The sequence below is a fragment of the Oryctolagus cuniculus genome, chromosome 2 (assembly GCF_051225735.1).
Source record: "Oryctolagus cuniculus isolate XC-2025 breed Fujian yellow rabbit chromosome 2, ASM5122573v1, whole genome shotgun sequence".
NCBI classification, from domain to species: Eukaryota; Metazoa; Chordata; class Mammalia; order Lagomorpha; family Leporidae; genus Oryctolagus; species Oryctolagus cuniculus.
In genome coordinates this window covers 159,413,532-159,436,455 of record NC_142868.1, presented here as the reverse complement: position 1 = coordinate 159,436,455, position 22,924 = coordinate 159,413,532, and the positions used below count along the sequence as shown (strand labels likewise).

Genomic DNA, 22,924 nt, shown 5'->3' with positions numbered 1-22,924 from the left:
AAATAAAAGAACAACAACAAAGAAACAAACAAACAAGAAAAACATTGTTCCTCAACAGTCAAGACAAGGGCTGTTCAAATTCATTATGTCTCAAGGTGTCTGTTTTGCTCTGATTACCTTTAAGGTACACTATTAGTTACCACAGATCAAAGAGAACTTATGGTGTTTGTCTTTTTGTGACTGTCTTATTTCACTAAGTATAGTGGTTTCCAGTTGCATCCATTTTGTTGCAAATGACAAGATTTTACTTTTATTTTTTAAGACTTTTATTTAGTAAATATAAATTTCCAAAGTACAGCTTATGGATTACAATGGCTTTTTCTCCCTCATAACTTCCCTCCCACCTGCACCCCTCCCATCTCCCGCTCCCTCTCCCATTCCATTCACATCAAGATTCATTTTCAATTATCTTTATATACAGAAGATCAATTTAGCATATATTAAGTAAAGAATTCAACAGTTTGCACTCACACAGAACATAAAGTGTAAAATACTTTTTCAGTACTAGTTATCGCATTAATTCACATTGGACAACACATTAAGGACAGAGATCCTATATGAGGAATAAGTACACAGTGACTCCTGTTGTTGACTTAACAATTTGACACTCTTGTTTATGGCATCAGTAATCACCCTAGGCTCTTGTCATGAGTTGCCAAGGCTATGGAAGCCTTTTGAGTTCACCGACTCTTATCTTATTTAGACAAGGTCATAGTCAAAGTGGAAGTTCTCTCCTCCCTTCAGAGAAAGGTGCCTCCTTCTTTGATGGCCTGTTCTTTCTACTGGGATCTCACTCGCAGAGATCTTTCATTTAGGGTTTTGTTTGTTTGTTTGTTTTTGCCAGAGTGTCTTGGCTTTCCATGCCTAAAATACTCTCATGTGCTCTTCAGCCAAATCCGAATGCCTTAGGGGCTGATTCTGAGGCCAGAGTGCTGTTTAGGACATCTGCCATTCTATGAGTCTGCTGTGTATCCTGCTTCCCATGTTGGATCGTTCTCTCCCTTTTCAATTCTATCAGTTAGTATTAGCAGACACTAGTCTTGTTTGTGTGATCCTTTTGACTCTTAGACCTATCAGTAGGATCAATTGTGAACTGATCACTTGGACTAGTGAGATGGCATTGGTACATGCAACCTTGATGGGATTGTATTGGAATCTCCTGGCACATTTCTAACTCCACCATTTGGGGCAAGTCAGCTTAAGCATGTCCTTTTTTTATTGTGGTGTAATTTTCCATAGTGTATATATATATCATAATTTCTTTATCCAGTTTTCAGTTGTAAAATCTTTTTTTTTTTTTTTTAAAGATTTGTTTATTTGAAAGAGCTAGAGAGAGAGACAGAGAGCGATATCTTTCTTCCACTGGTTCACTCCCCAGCTGGCTTCAATGGCCAGGGCTGGGCCAGGCTGAAGCCAGGAGTTTCATGCAGGTCTGAGTGCATGGGCCCAAGCACTTGGGCTGTCTTCTGCTGCTTTTTCCAGGCCATGGACAGGGGGCTGGATCGGAAGTGGAACATCCGGGACATGAATCAGTGCCCATACAGGATGCTGGTATTGGAGGTGGTGGCTTTACCTGCTACACCACGACACCAGTCCCTAAAATCCATTCTTTTAACAAAAATCCTGAGTATAGGATGATATTTGGTACAGCCCTCCTGTTGTGCATTAGTCTCCAGACTTGCTTATCGTTCATGTCTGCTGCTTTGTATTCTTTGACCTGTATCTCCACACTTCCTCCCCTCCTGCCTCTGGAAACCACTATTTTATTTTCTCTGGTATTCCACGTGTTACTTATTTATCTTAATTTTTTTAGATTCCACATATAAGTGAAATCATGCAGTAGTTTTCTTTTGACTTGTTTCAGTAAGGGTAATGTCCTCCAAATTTATTCATGTTGTGGCAAATGGTATAATCTCCCTTATATAAGCCAAATAATATTCTATTTTGTATATAAGTATATATATACACACACACAGAATATTCTGTATATAAGTATACTCTCTATATAAGTATATGTATATATTTGTTCCTCTATGACCATATACTTGGTTGTTTCCGTGTCTTGGCTATTATGAATGATGCTGCTGTGAACATGAGAGTGTAAATATCTTTATGAGAATGACTTCATTTCCTTTGGGTATATACTCATAAGAAGGATTAGTTACATACTGTTTTCTTTAATAGCTGTAGCATTCTTTTTTTTTCCCAGAGAAACCTTTTATTTAATGAGTACAAATTTCATAAGTACAACTTTAGGAATATAGTAATTCTTCCCACCATACCTGCCTCCCGTTCCCAGTCCCATTCTCCATTAAGGTTCATTTTCAATTAACTTTATACACAGAAGACCAGTTTTAACACACACATACACACACACACACACAAACAAACCTGAGAACAAGTTTTACAGTTAATTCTCATAATACAGCTCATTGAGGACAGAGGTTCTGCATGGAGAGTAAGTACACAGTGACTCCTGTTGTTAATTTAACAATTAACACTCTTATGTATGACGTCAGTGATCACCTGAGGCTCTTTACATGAGCTGCCAAGGCTATGGAAGCCTTTTGAATCCACAGTCTGCATCCGGATTTAGAAAAGGTCATAAGCAAAGTGGAAGTTCTCTCCTCCCTTCAGAGAAAAGTCCCTCCTTCTTTCCACTGGGGTCTCTGACAGAGATCCTTCATGTAGGACAGTTTTTTTTTTTTTCTTTTGCCACAGTATCTTGCTTTCCATGTCTGAAATGCTCTCAGGGGCTTTTCAGCCAGACTAGAATGCCTTAAGGGGTGATTCTGAGGCCAGAGTGAATAGCTATAGTGTTCTACAGTCATTGGTGAGCAGCACACAAAGAAGGGTTCCTTTTTCACTACACCTCATCAATATTTGTTGGCCCTTTTTGATAGGCGCCATCCTATCCAGAATAAGGTGATATCTCATTGTGGTTTTATTCCCTGAAGATTAGTGACATGGAGCACCTTTTCATATATCTATTGGCCAATTACAGTTAAAAATTTTTCGTTTTATTAGAGAGATATCGATATCATCCATCCACTGGTTCATTCCCCTAATGACTGAGATAGCCAGAGTTGACCAGGCTGAATATTTCCTAAGTGGGTGGCAGGGACCCAAGTACTTGAACCAGTGCACTGCCTCCCAGGATGTATATTAGTAGGAAGCTGGATAGGACGCAGAAGAGTCAAGACTTGCAGAGACACCAGGTTGGTGGAATAGGGAGGGAGCTTACTGCTCTAGTCTAGGGGAAGAGAGTTAAAAAAAAATAGGTAAACAAATAATTTATTTTAAAAATGTGGAGAGAGTACTCTCAGGAAAGAGTTAGGGAGAAAATAGCAGAGGAAACTCCATGCAAATTAGAAGGACACTGTGGATCTACGTGAAGGGTGTGGATGTGCACAACTCAGGACCCCAGCAGCTGAGAGCCTCAGCACCAGCTTTGGAGAGGGAGATGAGGCCAGTCTGTAGCAGCCCAAGCTACTGGTGATAGAGTTGTGGGAAGAGCCTGCTGTGAGTCAGGTTTGGAGCCCCGTGGGGGACAGTATAGCTCTCAACCTAGAGGAAGAAAAAGGGGCACATTTCTTTCTGACCACTTGGCACCGGCACTCTGTAACCAGCTGAGAGGGGTGGGTGCCATTTTGGACACATGTAACAGGTGTGCCAGCTTGTGTCTGTATGCCCAGCACCCAGTCTGGAGGAGCTGCCAGAGTCTGGCTGGTGGAGTTGACGGGGGTGCTCGTGACTGTGGGAGCCTTGTGTCCTGAGACTGTTGGGAAAACACTGTGGCTGTATGGGAGGGTGCAGGGTGTGTCTGGGGCTTTGGGTAGTCGCTGTGGGTGGCTCCACACGCTTGGGGCTCCTTGATTCCCTGGAGAGGGTTGTCGCTGTGGGATCCGTGCTCACACTGAGGACTGCATAGATCCTTTGTGTGGTTCTTGTGGAAGTGCAGATGTTACACCACTGGGTATAACATTGGTCTCCTTGGAGAAGGGGAGGTGAGACTATGCCAACAGAGCAGGTTAAAACTCTCCTCTGATTTAAAAAGTGTTTTTTTTTTTTTTTTTTTTTTTTTTTTTACTAAATTCGCTTGTTACCTTGGACCCTCCTCTCATCCTGGTGCACTGAACAGAGCTACCTGGCCGCACCCAGCACACACCTCCGGGGATTCAGTGAAAGAGCAGACACTCCACTAATCCTCAGCTGTAGTCCGAAGATATAAGCCATCACAAGGAAAAAAAAACCCAACAGGTATCTCCGCAAATGCCTAAAGATAAACGCAGCAATTCAGAAACAATAGGGAAGATGACCCTTCAGTACTAGAATGTGAAAATGAAGACATTGAAGAAATGCCAGAAGTGGAATTTTAAAAATTGTAGGATTACTTAGAGGTAATCAGAAGCAAATCCACAAATTAAAGAAATCCATGCATGACATGAATGAACATTTTCCCCATGAAATTGAGATTTTAAAGAGAAATCAAAATGAAATACTGGAAATGAATTCAATAGAGCAAATAACAGAACAGCCTTAACAACAGGAAAGCCTTAACAACAGACTCAGTGAAGCAGAAGAAAGAATATCCAAGTTCAAAGACAAATCTCTGGAAATTTTAGTCATATAAAAAAATTTAGAAAACTGAAAAACAGTTGAAGAACAGTTTTTTTTTCCCATACTGTTTGTTGAACTCTTTGCTTAGTGTGGAGTTAATCTTCTTTGTGTAAATTTAATGAAAGTAGATTTTAGTGTTAAACGTAAGAATGAGAATAGGAGAGGAGGAGGAAGAAGGGTGGGAGAGTGGGTGGAAGGGTGGGTATGGTGGGAAGAATCGCTATGTTCCTAAAGTTGTATTTATGAAATGCATGAAGTTTGTATACTTTAAATAAAAGGTTTCTTGGGGGAACCCCCTTCCCACACAAAAAGAGTCAGGACTTGAACCCAGGCACTCCAATATGATGTCCAAGCAGTATACTGACTACTGTACCAAATGCCTTCCCCGTATTGGTCATTTTTATGTCATTTTTGGAAAACTCTTCAGATTCTTGCCCCCATTTTAAAATTGGGGTGTTTTTCCTGCTTTTGAGTTGTATAACGTTTATATTTTGGATATTAACCATTTATCAGATAAATGGTTTGCTGTCAATCTGTAGACTGTCTTTGAATTTCTTGACTGTTTATTTTGCTGTGCAGAGCTTTTTAGTGTGGTGCATATTCCCATTTATTTTTATTTTGTAGCTTGAGTTTTTGGTTTGATAGCCAAAAAAAAAAAAACAAAACAAAACAAAAAAAAAACCATTGCCAAGGCTAATGTAAGGAGGCTTTCTCTGGTTTCTTCTAGGAATTTTACGGTTTCAGGTCTTTGTTATAGAGTTTGAGTTAGCTTTTGTGTGTGGTATAAGAGTTCAGTTTCATTCTTTTGCATGTGGAAATCTAGTGTTCTCAACGCCTTTATTGATGGGACTATCCTTTTCCCATATGTCCTCTTAGTATCCTTGTTGAAAATTAATTGATGGGGCCGGCATTGTGCTGTAGCAGGTAAAGCCACCACCTGTGATGCCAGCATCCCTTATGGGTGCCAGTTCAAGTCCTGGCTGTTTCACTTCCGATCCAGCTCTCTGCTGTGGCCTGGGAGAGCAGTAGAAGATGGCTCAAGTCCCTGGGCCCCTGCACCCATGTGGGAGACCTGGGAGAAGCTCCTGGCTTTTGGTTTTGGATTGGTTCAGCTCTTGCTGTTGAGGCCATTTGGAGAGTGGAACCAGTGGATGGAAGACCTCTCTCTCTCTGTCCATTTGTCTGTAACTCTGCCTCTCAAATAAATATTAAAAAAATTTACTATGTGTGTTTTATATTTGTTTCTTTTCTTCCTCCCTTCCTCCCTTCCTCCCTTCCTTCCTTTCTTTCTTTTTGACAGGCAGAGTGGACAGTGAGAGAGAGAGACAGAGAGAAAGGTCTTCCTTTACCATTAGTTCACCCTCCAATGGCTGCCGTGGCCAGCGCGCTGCAGCCAGCACACCGCACTGATGCGATGGCAGGAGCCAGGTACTTCTCCTGGTCTCCCATGGGGTGCAGGGCCCAAGCACTTGGGCCATCCTCCACTGCACTCCCTGGCCACAGCAGAGAGCTGGCCTGGAAGAGGGGCAACCGGGACAGAATCTGGCACTCCGACTGGGACTAGAACCCGGTGTGCCGGCGCCGCAAGGCGGAGGATTAGCCTAGTGAGCCATGGCGCTGGCCTTATATTTGTTTCTGGGTTCTCTATTTTGACCCACTGGTCTGTGTGTGTATTTCTATGACAGTGCCATACTGTTTTGATTATTAGAGCTTTGTAATATAATTTAAAATCAGGACGTGATTCCTTCAACTTTTTTTTCTCTCCAGATTGCTTTGACTGTTCAAGGTCTTTTGTGGTTTCATATAAATTTTAGAATTATTTTCATTTCTGTGAAGAATACCATTGTAATTTTGATAAGAGATTGTGTTGAATATGTATTCTGCTTTGGACAGAATGGACAATCAATAAATACTTTTAGTCCATAAACTGGGGATTGATTGATTTCTTCTTCAATTTCTTTCATTGATGTTTTATCGTTTTCACATCTGAGGTACAGATCTTTCACCTCGTTGGTTAAACTTATTTTTAAGTACTTAATTTTTTGATAATGCCATTGTAAATGGGATTATTTTCATTTTTTCAGATTGATCATTTTTTCTGTATAGAAATGGAAATAAGTTTTGTATGTTGATTTTGTATTTCACAGAATTCATTTATTGTAACAGGTTTTCACAGAGCCTTTGGGGTTTTCTACTTAGAGGATCATATCATCTGTACATGGAGATAATTTTACTTTTTCTGATTGATATGCTTTTTGTTTTTAAATTCTTTTGTGGTGTGATTGCTCTTGTTGATACTTACAGTTCTGTTTTGAGCAGACCTGGTAAGAGGACCTTGCACTGGATCTTGGAGGAAGAGCTATCAGTTTTTCTCCACTACTTATGATATAAGCTGCTGGCTTTTCATAGATGGCTTTTATGATAATGAGGAAATTTATGCCTAAATTGTTTGAAGCTTTTTTTGTTAAATCAATAAAGGGCATTGAACTTAGACAGATTTTTTTTTCTGCATCATTTGAGGTGGTATTTGGTTTTTAGTTTTCATTCTGTTAATATGATATATCGCCTTGGGCTATTTGCATATGTTAAACTGGCCTTGCATGCCAAGGATATGGTCATGAGGCGTAATCTTTCATGTGGTGTTGGATTTGGTTTGCTCACATTTTATTGAGTGTTTTTGCATTAATATTCGTCAAAGATACTGATTGTCTTTTCTTGCATTATCTTTGGTTCTGATATCAAGGTGATGCTGGTGTCATGGAATGTGCTTGGAAATATTCCCTCTAGTTCTGCCTTTTGAAAAGTTTAGGGAGGATTGGTATTCCAATTTGTGTGGTAGCATTAAGCTATGAAGCCATCTGGTTTTGGGCTTTTCTTTGTTGGGATGTTTCTAATTACTACTTCAATCTCTTTCTGTTTATTTCATATCTATTTCTAAATTCAATCTGTTGTGGATATGTTGTTTCTGTCAAAGTATATAAAGAACGTTTAGCTTTCCACAGATACATAACTAGGAAAGGGGGAGCTATTTTAATCACACTTGGAGAGAATTTGATATATAAAATCCAATAAGTGGTAGTTTGAGAGGTTCATTACAAGATGAAATCTGAAACCCCAACAGAGAATATTTGAGAATGTTCTATGTCCACTTTGAATGGGGTTTGAACCCATACATAATTTTGTAATATAAATTGGTTATTTGGAAAATAGTGTTCATTATATAAGATAAAAATAACATATTACCCCAAATCTCATCCACTATGGTAAAAATTTTCCAGAATTACATTTTTGCTTGAATGTTTGAATTTTATCAATGGCAAATAAGTATTGTTAGTTTAAGTTTCACTTTAAAAATGTGTGCCAGTTAAGAATGAGAGTCTCTGTTATTCCTTTTTTAACTATTTTATTTATTTATTTGCAAGTCAAAATTTCACAGAGAGAGGCGAGGCAGAGAGAGAAAGAGAGGTCTTCCATCTGATGGTTCACTCCCCTGAAGGCCACAATGGCCGGAGCTGTGCCAATCTGAAGCCAGGAGCCAGTAGCTTCTTCCAGGTCTCCCACATGAGTGCAGAGGCCCAAGGATTTGGGCCATCTTTTACTGCTTTCCCAGGACATAGCAGAGAGCTGAATCGGAAGTGGAGCAGCTGGGTCTCGAACTGGTGCCCATATGGGATGCCGGTGCTTCAGGCCAGGGCGTTAACCCACTGAACCATGGTGCCGGTCTCTGTTATTCTTTCAAGTAAAAATATTTCTTGAAGCAAGAGGGTAGGCCAATTCGCAACTTAAATAACATCACAAATGTTTTTCTTCATACATCTTTGTACTTCTTTTATTTATTTATTTGACAGGCAGAGTGGACAGTGAGAGAGACAGAGAGAAAGGTCTTCCTTTGCCGTTGGTTCACCCTCCAATGGCCGCCGCGGCCGGCGCGCTGTGGCTGGCGCATTGCGCTGAACCGAAGCGAGGAGCAAGGTGCTTCTCCTGGTCTCCCATGCGGGTGCAGAGCCCAAGGACTTGGGCCATCCTCCACTGCACTCCCTGGCCACAGCAGAGAGCTGGCCTGGAAGAGGGGCAACAGGGATAGAATCTGGTGCCCCGACCGGGACTAGAACCCGGTGTGCCGGCGCCACAGGCGGAGGATTAGCCTATTGAGCTGTGGCGCTGGCCATCTTTGTACTTCTGTATACTGCACAAATGCTCTGTGTTTTTCATTTCTTCTCATCAATATTAAAAGGAACTATTTGGAGCTGGTGCTGTGGCATAGCAGGTAAAGCCGGCAGTGCCAGCATCCCATATGGGTGCCGGTTTAAGTCCCGGCTGCTCCACTTCTGTTCCAGCTCTCTGCTGTCTGCTGGGAGAGCAGTAGAAGATGGCCCAAATCCTTGGGCCTCTGTACCCATGTGGGAGACCTGGAAGAAGCTCCTGGCTCCTGGCTCCTGGCTCCTGGCTTCAGATTGGCACAGCTCTTGCCATTGTGGCCTGTTGGGGAGTGAACCAGCAGATGGAAGACCTCTCTCTCTCTCTCTCTCTCTCTCTCTCTCTCTCTCTCTCTCTGCTTCTCCTTCTCTCACTGTGTAACGCTAACTTTCAAATAAATACATCTTAAAAAAAATGAAGTATCCTTGCTGAACTAAATGTAGTATAATTACTAATTATTTTTTAAATGATTTATCTATTTGTTTGAAAGTCAGAGTGGGAGAGGGAGAGAGATCTTTCATTTGCTGGTTTACTCTCTAGGTGGCTGCAATGGCCAGGGCTGAGCCAAGCCAGAGCTAGTGCCAGGAATTTCATCTGGGTCTCCCATGTGGGTGGCAGGGGCCCAAGGACTTGGGTCATCTGCTGTTGCTTTCCCCAGGCCGTTAGCAGAGAGCTTGATAGGAAGTGGAGCAACCTTGACATGAACTGGCACCCCGAGGGGATGCTGGCATCTCAGGCAGTGGCTTTACCTGCTATGCTGTGATGCCAGCCCCCGAAATCTAATGTAATTAATAATTCTCATGTTATCCCAAGGCTCCTGTGGTTGCTGCTGTTTTCTTTTTTCCTTCTTTCTCTTTTACATTCAGTGATGGCTGTGGAGAATACAATGGCTACTATCAAGTTTCGTGCTACTGCCTTAATTTGTGCTGAGGTGCTCATCACTGATTTTCACATCATCAGTGCAAATGTCAGTAAAGCAGAGAAAAAACAGTGAGCAATGGAAAAGGCATATATTGTGTTGGTATTATGAAAGTATTTTTAACCTCATGAATGCCTGAAAGGGTCCTAGAGACCTCTGTATTTGCACGTTACACTCAGAACTGTGATTGTAGGCTTAAAACAACTACACATAAACTGTAATCCACTTTTGAGAGAGAAGTGGGATTCTGTGATTACTTGAGAATGACAGGTGTCAACGAGGTCTGTCCTGTGCCAGCTTGCGTGTGTAGTCACCCTGTGCTCACCTCATCTCTAAGGGGCTTCAAGACAGCTTCTGCTGTGTGGTTCTCCGTCACTGCGGGAGGCAGGCAAGGGCGGACCAGGCACACTGAGGCTTTGTTTCGGCTTTTTATCCTTGAGCATCAAGATTCCTGCACTGTTGGTAAAAACAGGATTTCCAGATCATATGCTAAGTTCTTCAAATCTGTTAGATTTCAGCATTGTTTTTGGTTCTGTAGTTGAGTACAGGGTTCCATTTCTTCAGTTTGATTTTCAGGAGATAACCGTATGCTAATGAATCGTCACAAAGAAGAAATAGGCCAATTTTTATGTGTGTTGAATCATATAACTCACATTAAGATTTGGAATGGTTCAGAGGAGGAGGAAGAATTGTGAAACTATTAATGACACAGTGTATCAAAGGATTTTTGTTGGTGGATGGGGAAAATACACTTAGGAATTTGAATGTTATGATACCATATCACCATATTATGTCTTAAATTGTGTGTGGGATTGAATTTTTGTTATACTATGAAATTTACAGTTTGTGAAATTTAATACTTCTAGAATATAATACATAAAGACCAAAATTGACACTTTTAGTTTTAGCAAAAAGCACTTATTCAGTTAAAACTTGGTTGGTTATTAAAGCTATCTTAAATATAAAAATGTTTCAGACACATTTAGTGGTATAGGTGTATAATGTGAACATACAGAAATGGCGCACTACACATAAAAATGTAACTTGTTTAGTATGGAAAACAGGAGCTGCATGAAACTTCACTATAAAACTGTTAGTTGAGTGCTTTTATTCTGATGTCTATACGGAAACTTTAAAACCTCTCTTATAGCTCTGTTAGTTTTTTTTTTTTTTAAGACAGAATTATCCTTTGAGATTTATTGTAAGGTATTTAAAGGAGGAGGATTGTTGCTATTTTTCCTCAAGAAATTCTTTTAATTGCTTGAGACAGTGTGTTAACAGATTTTTGTTTCCTCTCAGGCTATGGCTTAAGCTGTAGCAGCTTAAGCTTTGCTCACTTCAGCTAATTAAGACTAATACCATTGTGTTCCTGCCACTCCACTTCTTTCTAATTTAGCTTTTCTAAAAGAATGTCGGTTAATAGGCAAAGCCACAGATGAACAGAGGATAAAAATAATTCTGTGCTTCATTAACCATCAATCTGCAGCCTCACTTCTGTTGTCTTAACATAGAAAGAATGATTGGTTTAAAAATTTGCTCTTCTGAGCTGTTTGTTGTGTATGATAAAACTCTTCCAGCCTCAGAAATTGATCTTTAGGGCAATTTCCCCTAATGCAGTATGTGAAAAACAGGCCGCAATAAACATTACATTAAAACATGTCTGCATAAACATGCTGGAAAGTTCTTGGTTTTGTTAAAGAAAAGAGAAAATAATATCCTGACAGTCACGTTTAGCTAGGTAAGGTTAACCTGTAGCATGTAAGGTTTATGGTTGCATAGCTCAACTTGTACTATAATTATTCTTCTTCGTACTTATTGTTTAAATGAAAGCTTATCATCACAACCACTTTGTCAACCTTTTAGATGTATTATAAATGTAGGGACAGTTAGCATACAAAATTGGCAGATAATAAAAATGATGGATGGGATTGTACCTTTAATACAGGTTGAATTGGCGTTCTCCTGAAAATTTGTTCTCCTATATTTTTCTTAGTAGTTACACTTTTTTCATTGCAGACACTTTAGGAAACATGTTCTTATTCATTTGTTCCTGAAACTATGTAGTCGTGTTTGCTTACTTGGACAAAGTATTGTAAATAACTCTTCATGAAATGAATGAATTGAAATTTATTTTGAACTTGTATAATTAAGAATTCTTTATATTCTATATTTGCTCAGTAGTAAAGTCTCTTATACGTGTGTCACTTTAACAAATATTTTTCCCTAATGAAAATTTATAATGGAGATTGTGTTACTTTGACTTTCTAAAGACCATCTGTATATTCTGTGGATTTCTAAAGTGATATTTTAGTTAGATACTGAAAATATTTTAGTTGTGAAGTCTTTAATATTGTTGGAAAAATGGAATTAAATACTCTTTTTACTCAGCTGGAATCAGGAAATTTAGAATTTACAGTGATCCAACATGTTAGTGATATAAAATATTTTTGACAATAAGACATACTTAGCAATTTTATTAAATTGGTAAATTCTAATCAATGTTTAATAATTTTGTTTTCTATGCAGCATCATTAGTTATTCCTACTGGTAGAACTCTTCCAAGTTTTACCGCAGCGGAACTGGTATGTAACTTATTTAAAAAATACTTTTAAATATATGTCCCATGTTTGGAATGGTGGTAGAATGCTGGGCATAGATGGAATTCATATTCCATCTTCTGGATGGGAAAAGGTGTAATAAGAAGTGGGGGAGACATTAATTTCTGTAACAGAGCAAAAACTTAGACGTTTCAGGATTGGTGTTTTCTGAGCAGCTTTTCCTGTCTCCTGGAGCAGTTAGTGTCTGCTGAGACGGACCTGCAGGGTTAGGTTTTCATACACTGTAACGTGTTCTACATGTGGATTTTAAGTAGACAATTTTGATAAGCTATCTTTTTCCCTCTCAGCGTTGAACAGCATCATAGTTTTTCCTTTCATTTAAGTGGACTGATTTGGTTATTTTCAATCTTTGTGAACAGAGTTTGTTTATTTTTTGTATTTAGGAACTTGGAGGCAGGGAATACAGTTACAACTTATATAAAGAAAATTATGTAGTTTTTCAGGTGGGGAAGGGTACAGTTTTTCAAATTTGCCTTTCTTGCTTGGTAATGTTTTACATAATCCATTAACGTTGTTTTTAATTTTCTTCAGCCTGTGGGCTAACTTTCTAGGGTAAAAGCTTTTTTTTTTTTTTTAGTAAAGATTTTATTATTACTTTTTATCTGTTTGAAAGGTGGAGTTACTGACACAGAGACAGAAAGGTGTTCCGTCTGTGGTTCACTCCCCAATGGCTGCAGTGGCTAGAGCTGAGCCGATCTGAAGCCAGGAGCAGAAGCTTCTTCCAGGTCTCCCACGTGGGTGCAGGGGCCCAAGCACTTGGGCCATCTTCCACTGCTTTCCCAGGTCATAGCAGAGAGCTGGATCAGAAGAGGAGCAGCCGGGACTAGAATTGATGCCCATATGGGATGCCGACACTGCAGGTGGAGGATTAACTTGCTGCCCCATAGCGTTGGCCCCAAGGGTAAAAGGTTTTGTGGGCTACCAATTTCCTTTTATTCATTAAGAACAAAAAAACTATGTCTTTCATGGGGGCTTTTGGAAAGAATGGTTGCTATTTTTGATAGGAGACCAATGAAGAAATATCTTTGTCCTTGAAATTCATGGAAATATCTTTTTTTCCTGATTAGAGAAATAATATGATTATAAAAATTAAAAATAGGGGCTGGCATTGTGGCATGATTGATAAGGCCACCGCCTGCAGGGCTGGCATCCAATATGGACACTAGTTCTAGTCCTGGCTGCTCCACTTCTGATCCAGCTTTCTGCTGTGGCCTGGAAAAAGCAATAGAATATGGCCTAAGTCCTTGGGCCCCTGCACCCACATGGGAGACTTGGAAGATACTTTTGGTTCCTGGCTTCGGATAGGCCTCGCTTCAGCTGTTGTGGCCATTTGGAGAGCGAACTAGTGAAAGAAGACCTGTCTCTCTATCTCTGCCTCTCTGTAACTCGCCTTTCAAATAAATAAATAAATCTTTTTATTTAAAAAAAATTCCATAGAGTAAAATATTAAAGTCATCTGAAGTCTTATACCCAAAAAATAATTATTCTAACTATTTGGTATATATCTACCTGAACTTTTTTCATGAATGCTTCATTACTTTTCAAGGTAAAAAGTAAATTACTTTTTATTTTAACTGTCTCTTAACATGTTTAAAATTTTTTAAAATTAATTTTTATTTGAAAGAGAGGCAGAGCCAGAGGTAAACACAGAGATTTTCCATATGCTAGTTCACATCCCAAATTCCCACGATAGCCACGACTGGGCAAGGATGAAGCAAGGAGCCCAGAACTCTGCCTGTGTCCCTCCCAGTGGTGACAGGGACCCAAGTTCTTGAGCCATCATCTGCTGTCTCCCAGGATGTGCATTAGCAGGAAGCTAGATCAGAAGTGGAGTAGCTGGAGCTCAAACCAGATGCTACAGTATGGGATGTGGGTGTCTCAAAAGGTATTTAACTGCTATGCCAAATTGCCAGATCACTTCCCTGTCATTTTTCTTTCTTCAATTTTTTTAAAGATTTATTTATTTGAGAGACAGAGAGGTCTTCCATCTGCTGGTTCACTTCCCAAGTGGCCACAACTGCCAGAGCTGAGCCGACCTGAAGCCAGGAACCAGGAGCTTCTTCTGGGTCTTTCATATGGGTGCAGGGACCCAAGCACTTGGGCTGTCTTCCACTACTTTCCCAGGCTACAGCAGAGAGCTGGATTGGAAGAGGAGCCACTGGGACTTGAACCAGTGCCCATATAGATGCTGATGTCACAGGAGGAGACTTAGCCTACTAAGCCACAGTGCCGGCCCCCTTTTTTTGGTTTTAATTTAGACAATATAGATGGATTCCACAGGTTAATCTACTGCGTTTTTGTTGGTAGATATTTAAATTGTTTGCTTTTCCCCCCTAAAATAGCATTCCATTAATTATCTTTGTATATATTTTATTGTATGATAATCAGGTACATTATTAAAGGTGGAGTCTGAGGTCATGGATGTTTTTAGTTTTGTTATATGTTGCAAAAATTTTCCTCCAAATAGTGTGCCAGTTTACACATCATAAGGAGTGGTCTGAGAGAATCAGTTTTACCTTATTGTCACCAACACTGGGTGTTATTTAAAATAACACCAGCCTTTAAAATACTTGCGGATCTGATAAAGTAAAAATGTTTCCTTCTGATTTTTTTTTTTATTTTAAAACCTCAGGGTTTAATAATTTCCAATGAAAATTATACACTGTCACATTATCCACTTAAAATATCTTTAGTGAATCCACTTAGAGGTTGGAGGGCCCTTATACATAGCTGTAGTTCTTATATTTGACACTTTGAGAATAAAAGTACCAGAGATACGTGTTGGATAAGTTTGAGCCAGTGTTCATACTTTTTGTTAAGACTTGCTGGCTTGGCTGGCACTGCGGCTCACTAGGCTAATCCTCTGCCTGCGGTGCTGGTACACCAGGTTCTAGTCCCGGTCGGGGTGCTGGATTCTGTCCCAGTCGCTCCTCTTCCAGTCCAGCTCTCTGCTGTGGCCAGGGAGTGCAGTGGAGGATGGCCCAAGTCCTTGGGTCCTGCACCCACATGGGAGACCAGGAGAAGCACCTGGCTCCTGGCTTTGGATCAGCGTGGTACGCCAGCCGCAGCGCCCATTGAGGGGTGAACCAATGGAAAAAGGAAGACCTTTCTCTCTGTGTGTGTCTCTCTCTCTCTCACTGTCTACTCTGCCTGACCAAAAACAAAACAAAACAAAACAAAACAAAAAACAAACAAAAAAAAAACTTGCTGGCTTTGAGCTGGTGTTGTGGTATAGTGAGTTAAGCTACCTCTTAAGATAATGGCATCCCGTATTGGAATGCTGGTCCGAGTGTTGTCTACTCTGTTTCTGATCCAGCTCCCTGCTAATGTGAGTAGGAAGGCAGGGAAAGATGGCCAAAGTAACTGGGCTCCTGCCACCCATCTGGAAGACCAGAATGTAATTCCTGGCTCTTGGCTTTGGCCTGCCTCAGCTGGTGGAAGATCTTTCTCTTTCTATCCCCTTCTCTTCTTTACTCCCTTACACTCTGTCACTTTGCTTTTCAAATAAATCTTTTTTTTTTTTCTTTTAAAAGACTTACTGGATTCTCGACTAATACTTGTAGAACAGAGTTCCTCTTGATCTTAATGATGATCCAAATCAAATATTAAAAAGCTGTTTCATTCCAAGAACTGAGCCCTCATATTAAATCTTTGGTTTGTCAAACTGTTTTCCTGTTGTCTGGAATCAGATGTTTTGAGCCCTTTTGATATCGGGGTAAACACATCTGAGTAGAGAGACTTTTCCTAATACTTCTTTTTTTTTTTTTTTTTTTTTTTTTTGACAGGCAGAGTGGACAGTGAGAGAGAGAGACAGAGAGAAAGGTCTTCCTTTGCCGTTGGTTCACCCTCCAATGGCCGCCGCGGCCGGCGCGCTGCGGCCGGCGCACCGCGCTGATCCGATGGCAGGAGCCAGGAGCCAGGTGCTTTTCCTGGTCTCCCATGGGGTGCAGGGCCCAAGCACCTGGGCCACCCTCCACTGCACTCCCTGGCCACAGCAGAGGGCTGGCCTGGAAGAGGGGCAACCGGGACAGAATCCGGCGCCCCGACCGGGACTAGAACCCGGTGTGCCGGCGCCGCTAGGCGGAGGATTAGCCTAGTGAGCCGCGGCGCCGGCCTTTTCCTAATACTTCTAATATAAATTGCTTTTATTTAGGGCACCTCAAATTGCAATGCAAACCTGACTTTTCCTGGTTATCCTATTCATGTGCCAGCAGGTGTGACGCTACAGACTGCATCTGGTAAGAATACATCCTAGGAATATTTTGCTTTTAGCATTGATGCTAACTTGTAGACATTGAGAAACTTGATTTTTAATAAATGTGCCAGAAGTTTGGAACTTTTAGTAAAACCAATTTAAAAGTAAGAATTGGTGGTAGTTATTACTGCTGTCAAGGCAGTCTATCACAAAATCCGTTGTACTAGGCCTGCCCTGTATTTTATTTCCAGTTCTTCCCCAACATTATATAAGGTGCTCTGTATATATTTACTTATATCTTCTATAATTTTAAATAAGCTACCTAAATTTTAGCCAATGCGACATGACGTATCTGTGCGCCTGCTAGCTCTAAGCAAGAAGAAAGGTAGCCGGCGCCGCAGCTCACTAGGCTAATCCTCTGCCTTGCGGCGCCGGCACACTGGGTTCTAGTCCCAGTCGGGGCGCCGGATTCTGTCCCGGTTGCCCCTCTTCCAGGCCAGCTCTCTGCTGTGGCCAGGGAAGTGCAGTGGAGGATGGCCCAAGTGCTTGGGCCCTGCACCCCATGGGAGACCAGGATAAGTACCTGGCTCCTGCCATCGGATCAGCGCGGTGCGCCGGCTGCAGCGCACCAGCAGCAGTGGCCATTGGAGGGTGAACCAACGGCAAAGGAAGACCTCTCTCTCTTTCTCTCTCACTGTCCACTCTGCCTGTCAAAAAAAAAAAAAAAAAAAAAAAAGAAGAAGAAGAAAGGTAAAGGTTAGGTTGATCAATCTGTGCTTCCTTTCTGTCTGGCGGTTACAAGGCCTACTAGGAAGGACACCAGAAAGTTTGGAGGTTAAGCAACCCGTGCTTTTCAGCACTGTCTTTTGAGTTGAAAGAGTATCGCACCTAATTTTGGGTTGTTGAAAAGACCGAGTAAAAGAGCAAACTCGGTGATCAAAGAAAAATTCCTTTTTCTCCTTTTCAGAATTGTTTTAGAAGAATTTTGTTAAGTTTTGAAATTATGAAATTCTTTTTTATAACCTTGTCTTTAGTTGCTGTATTATCTCTTAAATATTTCAGATACAGTCTACATGATGATGTTTTTTAAAATCTCCTTTGGGGTTGATAACAATTTATCAAACCATGAGAAAAGTTCATGGATAAATATCGGTGTATCTCAAGATCATGTATCTCAGGATGTGCCATATAAGCATTCGTGGGAAAAATGCTAGACATAAACAGGTGCCCTTAACAAAATCAAGAGTAGGACACATTTATTGTAGAAAACACAAAGAAATCTGAACAATAAAAGAAAAACACCTGGAGTAACATTGGTGAGATTGTTTCTCGAAGGAGGTTAGAGTTCTATTGTACTTAGTTTACGTTTCTGCTTTTGTTAGGTCACCTTTATAAAGTCAGTGTACCAATTGTGGTGACACAGACCTCGGGAAGGACAGGTGTGCTTCAGCATCCAATCCAGCAAGTACTGCAGCCTGGGCAGCCCTCGGTAATACCCACCAGTGTTCCGCCCCTGAGCCCATGCACTCTTCAGGCAACTACTGAGAACTCACAGCGAGTGGAGACTGTGCTACAACAACCTATGCTTCTGTGTTCTGCCCCTGGGAGGAGGAAGCACTTAGAGACTGGCACCAGTGATGTGGTTGTGCCTCCTGCAACTGAGCGTAAAGTTACGTCTGAAGCTTTGCGGAGTCAGCAGGGGAGCTCTCTGTGCAGCCATCTTCCAGGTGGTGCTTTTCCCTCGCACGTCTTGGAGACAGATTCTACTGTGGATTCAGGGCTGCGTGTTTCAACCAGCATGACTCAAAATCTGCGTGGTGGGCCCCTCTCCACAAGCCCTCAGGGGGCTTCCCGCCAGCATGGTGACGCTCAGCTTCACATTCTTAAAAACAAGATGTATGGATGTGATTCAGCAAAGCAACCAAGAAATACAGAGGAACCCTGCAGTCTGCCTGTCTCAGAGAAGGTATAGTTCACTGTCCAGCTTTTTGGTTGGGGAACAGTGGCCAGTGATGGGCATCCTGAGTTTTTTTAAAAGCTTTGAGTTTAGTCAGAATGATATGTTTTGTTTTTTCCTCTAAAAGATAATTTCTTTATTATTGTTTTAAATATAACTGTCAGTTCTTTTATCTTTTAAAACAAGTTAATTTATTTGAAAGAGAGAGAGAAATATTGATCTTAGATCCATTGGTTCACTTCCCAAATGGCTGCAATAGGTAGGGATGGGCCTGGAGCCTGGAGCTCCATCCAGGTCTCCCATGTGGATGCAGGGGCCCAAGCCCTTGGGCTGTCTTCCTCTACTTTCCCAGACACATTAGAAGTGGAGCAGCTAGAACTCCAACCAGTGCTTATAAGGGATGCTTGCATAGCAAACGGTAGCTTAACCTGTGGCACTACAATGGCAGCCCCTAGCCCTCAGAGGGTGGGTTACAGGTAGGGAGAGAGAGAGAGAGACAGATGAACAGCCAGATATATCTTCTACCTGGTTCACTCCTCAAATGGCCAGGTCTGGCTCAGGCCAAAGCCAGGAGCCTGGAACTCCACACAGGTTTCCTATAAGTGGCAGGGGTCCAAGTATTTGTTCTATGAACTTAAAAAAAAAAAAAAAACAACAAATTATTTAAGAGACAGACAATGCTTTCATTTACTGATATGTCCCCTAAATGCCTGTAGTGGCCAGGGGTGGGCTGGAGACAAAGCTCAGCTCTAGGATGCAATCCAGATCCACCATGTCACTGGCAGGAACCCAATTACTTGAACCATCACTGCTGCCACTCAGGGTCTGCATTGGCAGGGAGCTGGAGTCAGGAAGTGGAGCTGGGGAAAGAACTCAGGTACTGTGATATGGGACACAGGCATCTTAACCACTAGGATAAATGCTTTGCCCTCTGTGAACTTTTGAAGCCCCTTGTATGTATGGATTTCAAAATTGTTGCACAGGGGTTAGCACTGTAATGCAGTGGGTTAAACCGCTACCTGTGCTGTCAGCATCCCATATGGTTGCTGTATGAGTCCCAGTTGCTCCACTTTCAATCCAGTTCCCTGCTAAAGAGCAAGGGAGGGCAGTGTTACATGGCTCAAGTCCTCGGGTCCCTGCCATTCACATGGGAGAGCAGGATGGAGTTCCTGGCTTTGCAGCCATTGTGGGAGTGAACCAGCAGATGGAAGATTGGTCTCTCTGTCTCTGTGTTTAACTATGCATTTCAAACAAATCTTTTAAAACAACTGATGCACAAAAATAACTTTTAATTCCATTTTCACAAATTATTTGAAGTATTCTGTATACAAAATTTTGAAAATAAATGTAGGGTAAAGTAATTATGAAATATTTGGTTTGAGGTAAAAAGAACTAAATTTAAAATGTATGTGTTTTCATCACTTACTACTTTTAGAGGCCTTTTTTTCTTGGATTCTGTATGAACTTGGCTTATTTTGGGTGTGAGGAGTCAAGGTCTACTGTTACTTGGTAGATGTCATCATGTACTTCTTCTGATATGAGAAAATATATTAGTTAAGGGACATTAATCAAGGATTGTTTAGAAAGTGGTTTAGAGCTTGAGCTTTGAAACCACAACAGGTTCAAATTCCAGATTAACTATTTACAAGCAAGCGTGTAGCATTAGTATCTAAAATACACTGAAATTGAGTGGGCTGGTCATAGTATCAACTTTGTAAGTTTCAGAATTGTTACAGACAGTGTTTCTGGCACCATAGTAAGCCTTAGATTAGTGCTATTATGCATTGTGAGCTTGTTATACATTGGGTGACTTTTCTTACAACTCATTTGTGGGTTTTAAAATAGCTATATGTCTAAAACATAAACATCTGAACATTAAGAACATTTACTTTATAAAATATCTTTTTATTTTAGGATACCTTTAAAGTACTCAGCAATCTGGTATGCTTATGCTGATCTTACTTTCAAAATTTATGGAGAGTTTTTTATAGTTTAAAGCAAATTGTATTTAGCTAATACTTGTTTATTTTCCTGTGTTGTAGATCACCAGAGATCTGAAGCATCTGTGCAGGTTTAGCATTCTTATCATGCTTACTATTTTATAAAATATACGCCTGACAACATTTGATTCAGCCTCTTATAACTTCTGTTTCCTGTCTACATGAATTTGACTATTCTAGTACCTTAATAGAGTCATAATTGTCCTTTTGTGACTGGCTTATTTCTTTTGGAATGATAGTTTCAAGTTTCATCCATGTTGTAGTATGTGTCAGAATTTCACTCCTTTTTAATGCTGAATTGTGTGATTTTGATAATTTTTAAAATTTATTTTAGTTGAGATTTTAATATTTATTGATAAATGTTAAATTGGTAGCATAAGTACCCAATCAGAAAGAATATGGAAGACATGAAAATCATTATTAAACAACTTGATTCACTAGGAATTTACAGAACATTCTACCCAACTACAAAATATACATATTGTTTTTTATAAATATTTATAGACTGACAGAGGAGGGACAAAGAAAAAGATCTTTCACCTGCTAGTTCACTCCCTAGATGGCCACAACAGCTGGGGTTGGACCAGAATGAAGCCAATAGCCTGGAACTCCATTCAGGTTTCCTACATGGGTGGCAGGAGTACTTAGAATTTAAAATGTGTAGATATTTCTAGAATCTATTCCCTCCCTCCCTGCTGTTGTTGCTCTAATTGTCTTTCATGTAGGCTAACACAACAATTTCCTACGTTGTCAGCCTGTGGGCCTGTGCTGTTTCTTATTCCACTCCTCGTCCATCCATCCTAGAGGTTAAAGGCCCAGGCTTCAAGGATCAGGATTATTTTGAATCCTTGCTCCATCCCCTTTGTAACCATGTGACTTGGGCGAATTATGCATTTGTAAAATAAAGATAATGGTGATTACCATAGCCTGGTGGTGGTGGTAGGGGATTAGTCAAGGCGATGGTGAGCACTCAGTGCGTGTTTGCTGTTTTCTTTCTTGCTTGTGGCTTCCAGAGGTCTGTCCAAAGGCAGCCTGACTGTGTCTTTCCTCTGCCTGACACATTCCTGACTTCCAGTCACCTACAGGATGAATAAAGTTCAAGCTCCTGATGAAAGGACCTCCCTGTTTGTTCCTCCTTCCTTGTATGCAGACTACTTTATTGGGAACGCTGTGTGGTGAGCGATTCTCTGTGTGGTTTCCTACATCTTTGTCTTTTTAGGAAAAAAATCTGCTGTTCTTGATCCTTTCCTCTGGTTAATTCCTACTTATCCATTTATTATCTCCTCCAGAAAATTTCATTGCTTTTCTACTGTTACTTGATTGAGTGTGGCTCTTCTGTGTTGTTGTAGCACCTTAAATCTGAGTCTGTCCTAATGTAGTTAAAAGATATATTAAAATAAGTTTTTAAAGAATAGGATTTCTTATTAGGGTTTAATTATCAACCTTAGCTGAATATTGGGATCACTGGGGCATTAAAATAGTTCAAGTCTGCTCCTGGAGATTTAGATTTCATTCTTAAGGGGTAGGGTTCAGTCATCAGTATTTAAGAACTTCTGAGGTAACTTTAATTGTAGTCAATGTTAGGAACTACTGAGGTGGCTCAAATCAATAAGTAAAAAAAAAAAAAAAGGCAAGGAGTGGAGGGATACTAGGATATGTATAACTTCAAGTAAAAGTTTCATTTTTCTTCCAAATCTGTACTGTTATTTCTCCAAAAGATGTCATATCAGCAGTTATTTGAGTTTAGAATTCACTTAAATTGAAAGAAGTTTTTGAGTCCCTAAATGCTAATTCTAAATTAATATCTCTAGATATTTTTATTTTTTATATTAGATTTATTTTATTTATCTGAGGGGGAGAATTATAAAGAGAAGGAAGAAAGATTTTTCCATCTGCTGGTTCACTTCCCAAATTACTGTGATGGCCTGGGCTGGGACAGGCTGAAAACAGGAGCCTGGAGCTTTATCCGGGAATCCAAGTGGGTGCAGGGGCCCATATAGTGGGCCATCTCCCACTGTTGCTCCAGGCACATTAGCAGGGACCTGGGTTGGAAGCAGGGTAGCCAGAGATTTGAACTGGTGCCCATATAGGATTCTGGCATTGCTGATGGCAGCTTAACCTGCTGTGCCACAATGCTGGCACCTCCAGAGATTTTTACAGCAGGTATGTGACTTTTTCTTTAAAGAATAAAAGCAATTTGACAAATATTTTTTGCCTTTGTGAAAATACATTCAGGGACATTTCATGCCAAGTAAGAGCAGAGAGGTCACTATATTACGAGGGAGAGATCTGGATTAAATTCCTAAGGATGAAAGAATATTTGACCTGTCATTATGATTGTAGGTCACTGAATTTGACATAGTTTAGGCTGGAAATGGGCAGAGAATGTGCATTATATCTTCGATTTCTCTTGTTTTA

At 40.6% G+C, this 22,924-nt stretch overlaps 1 protein-coding gene across 3 annotated transcripts in view; it reads left to right on the top strand.

Moving 5' to 3' along the window:
- The window catches only part of GTF2A1L (general transcription factor IIA subunit 1 like), a 70,792-nt gene that overhangs the window by 6,287 nt on the left and 41,581 nt on the right, over positions 1–22,924 (top strand). For 2 of the 3 annotated variants that reach the window (NM_001204847.2, XM_089324772.1), the window contains 3 exon segments: positions 12,263–12,318; positions 16,508–16,592; positions 17,932–18,515. In NM_001204847.2, the coding sequence (NP_001191776.1) occupies positions 12,263–12,318; positions 16,508–16,592; positions 17,932–18,515 (725 nt within the window). 3 annotated transcript variants of the gene reach the window in all.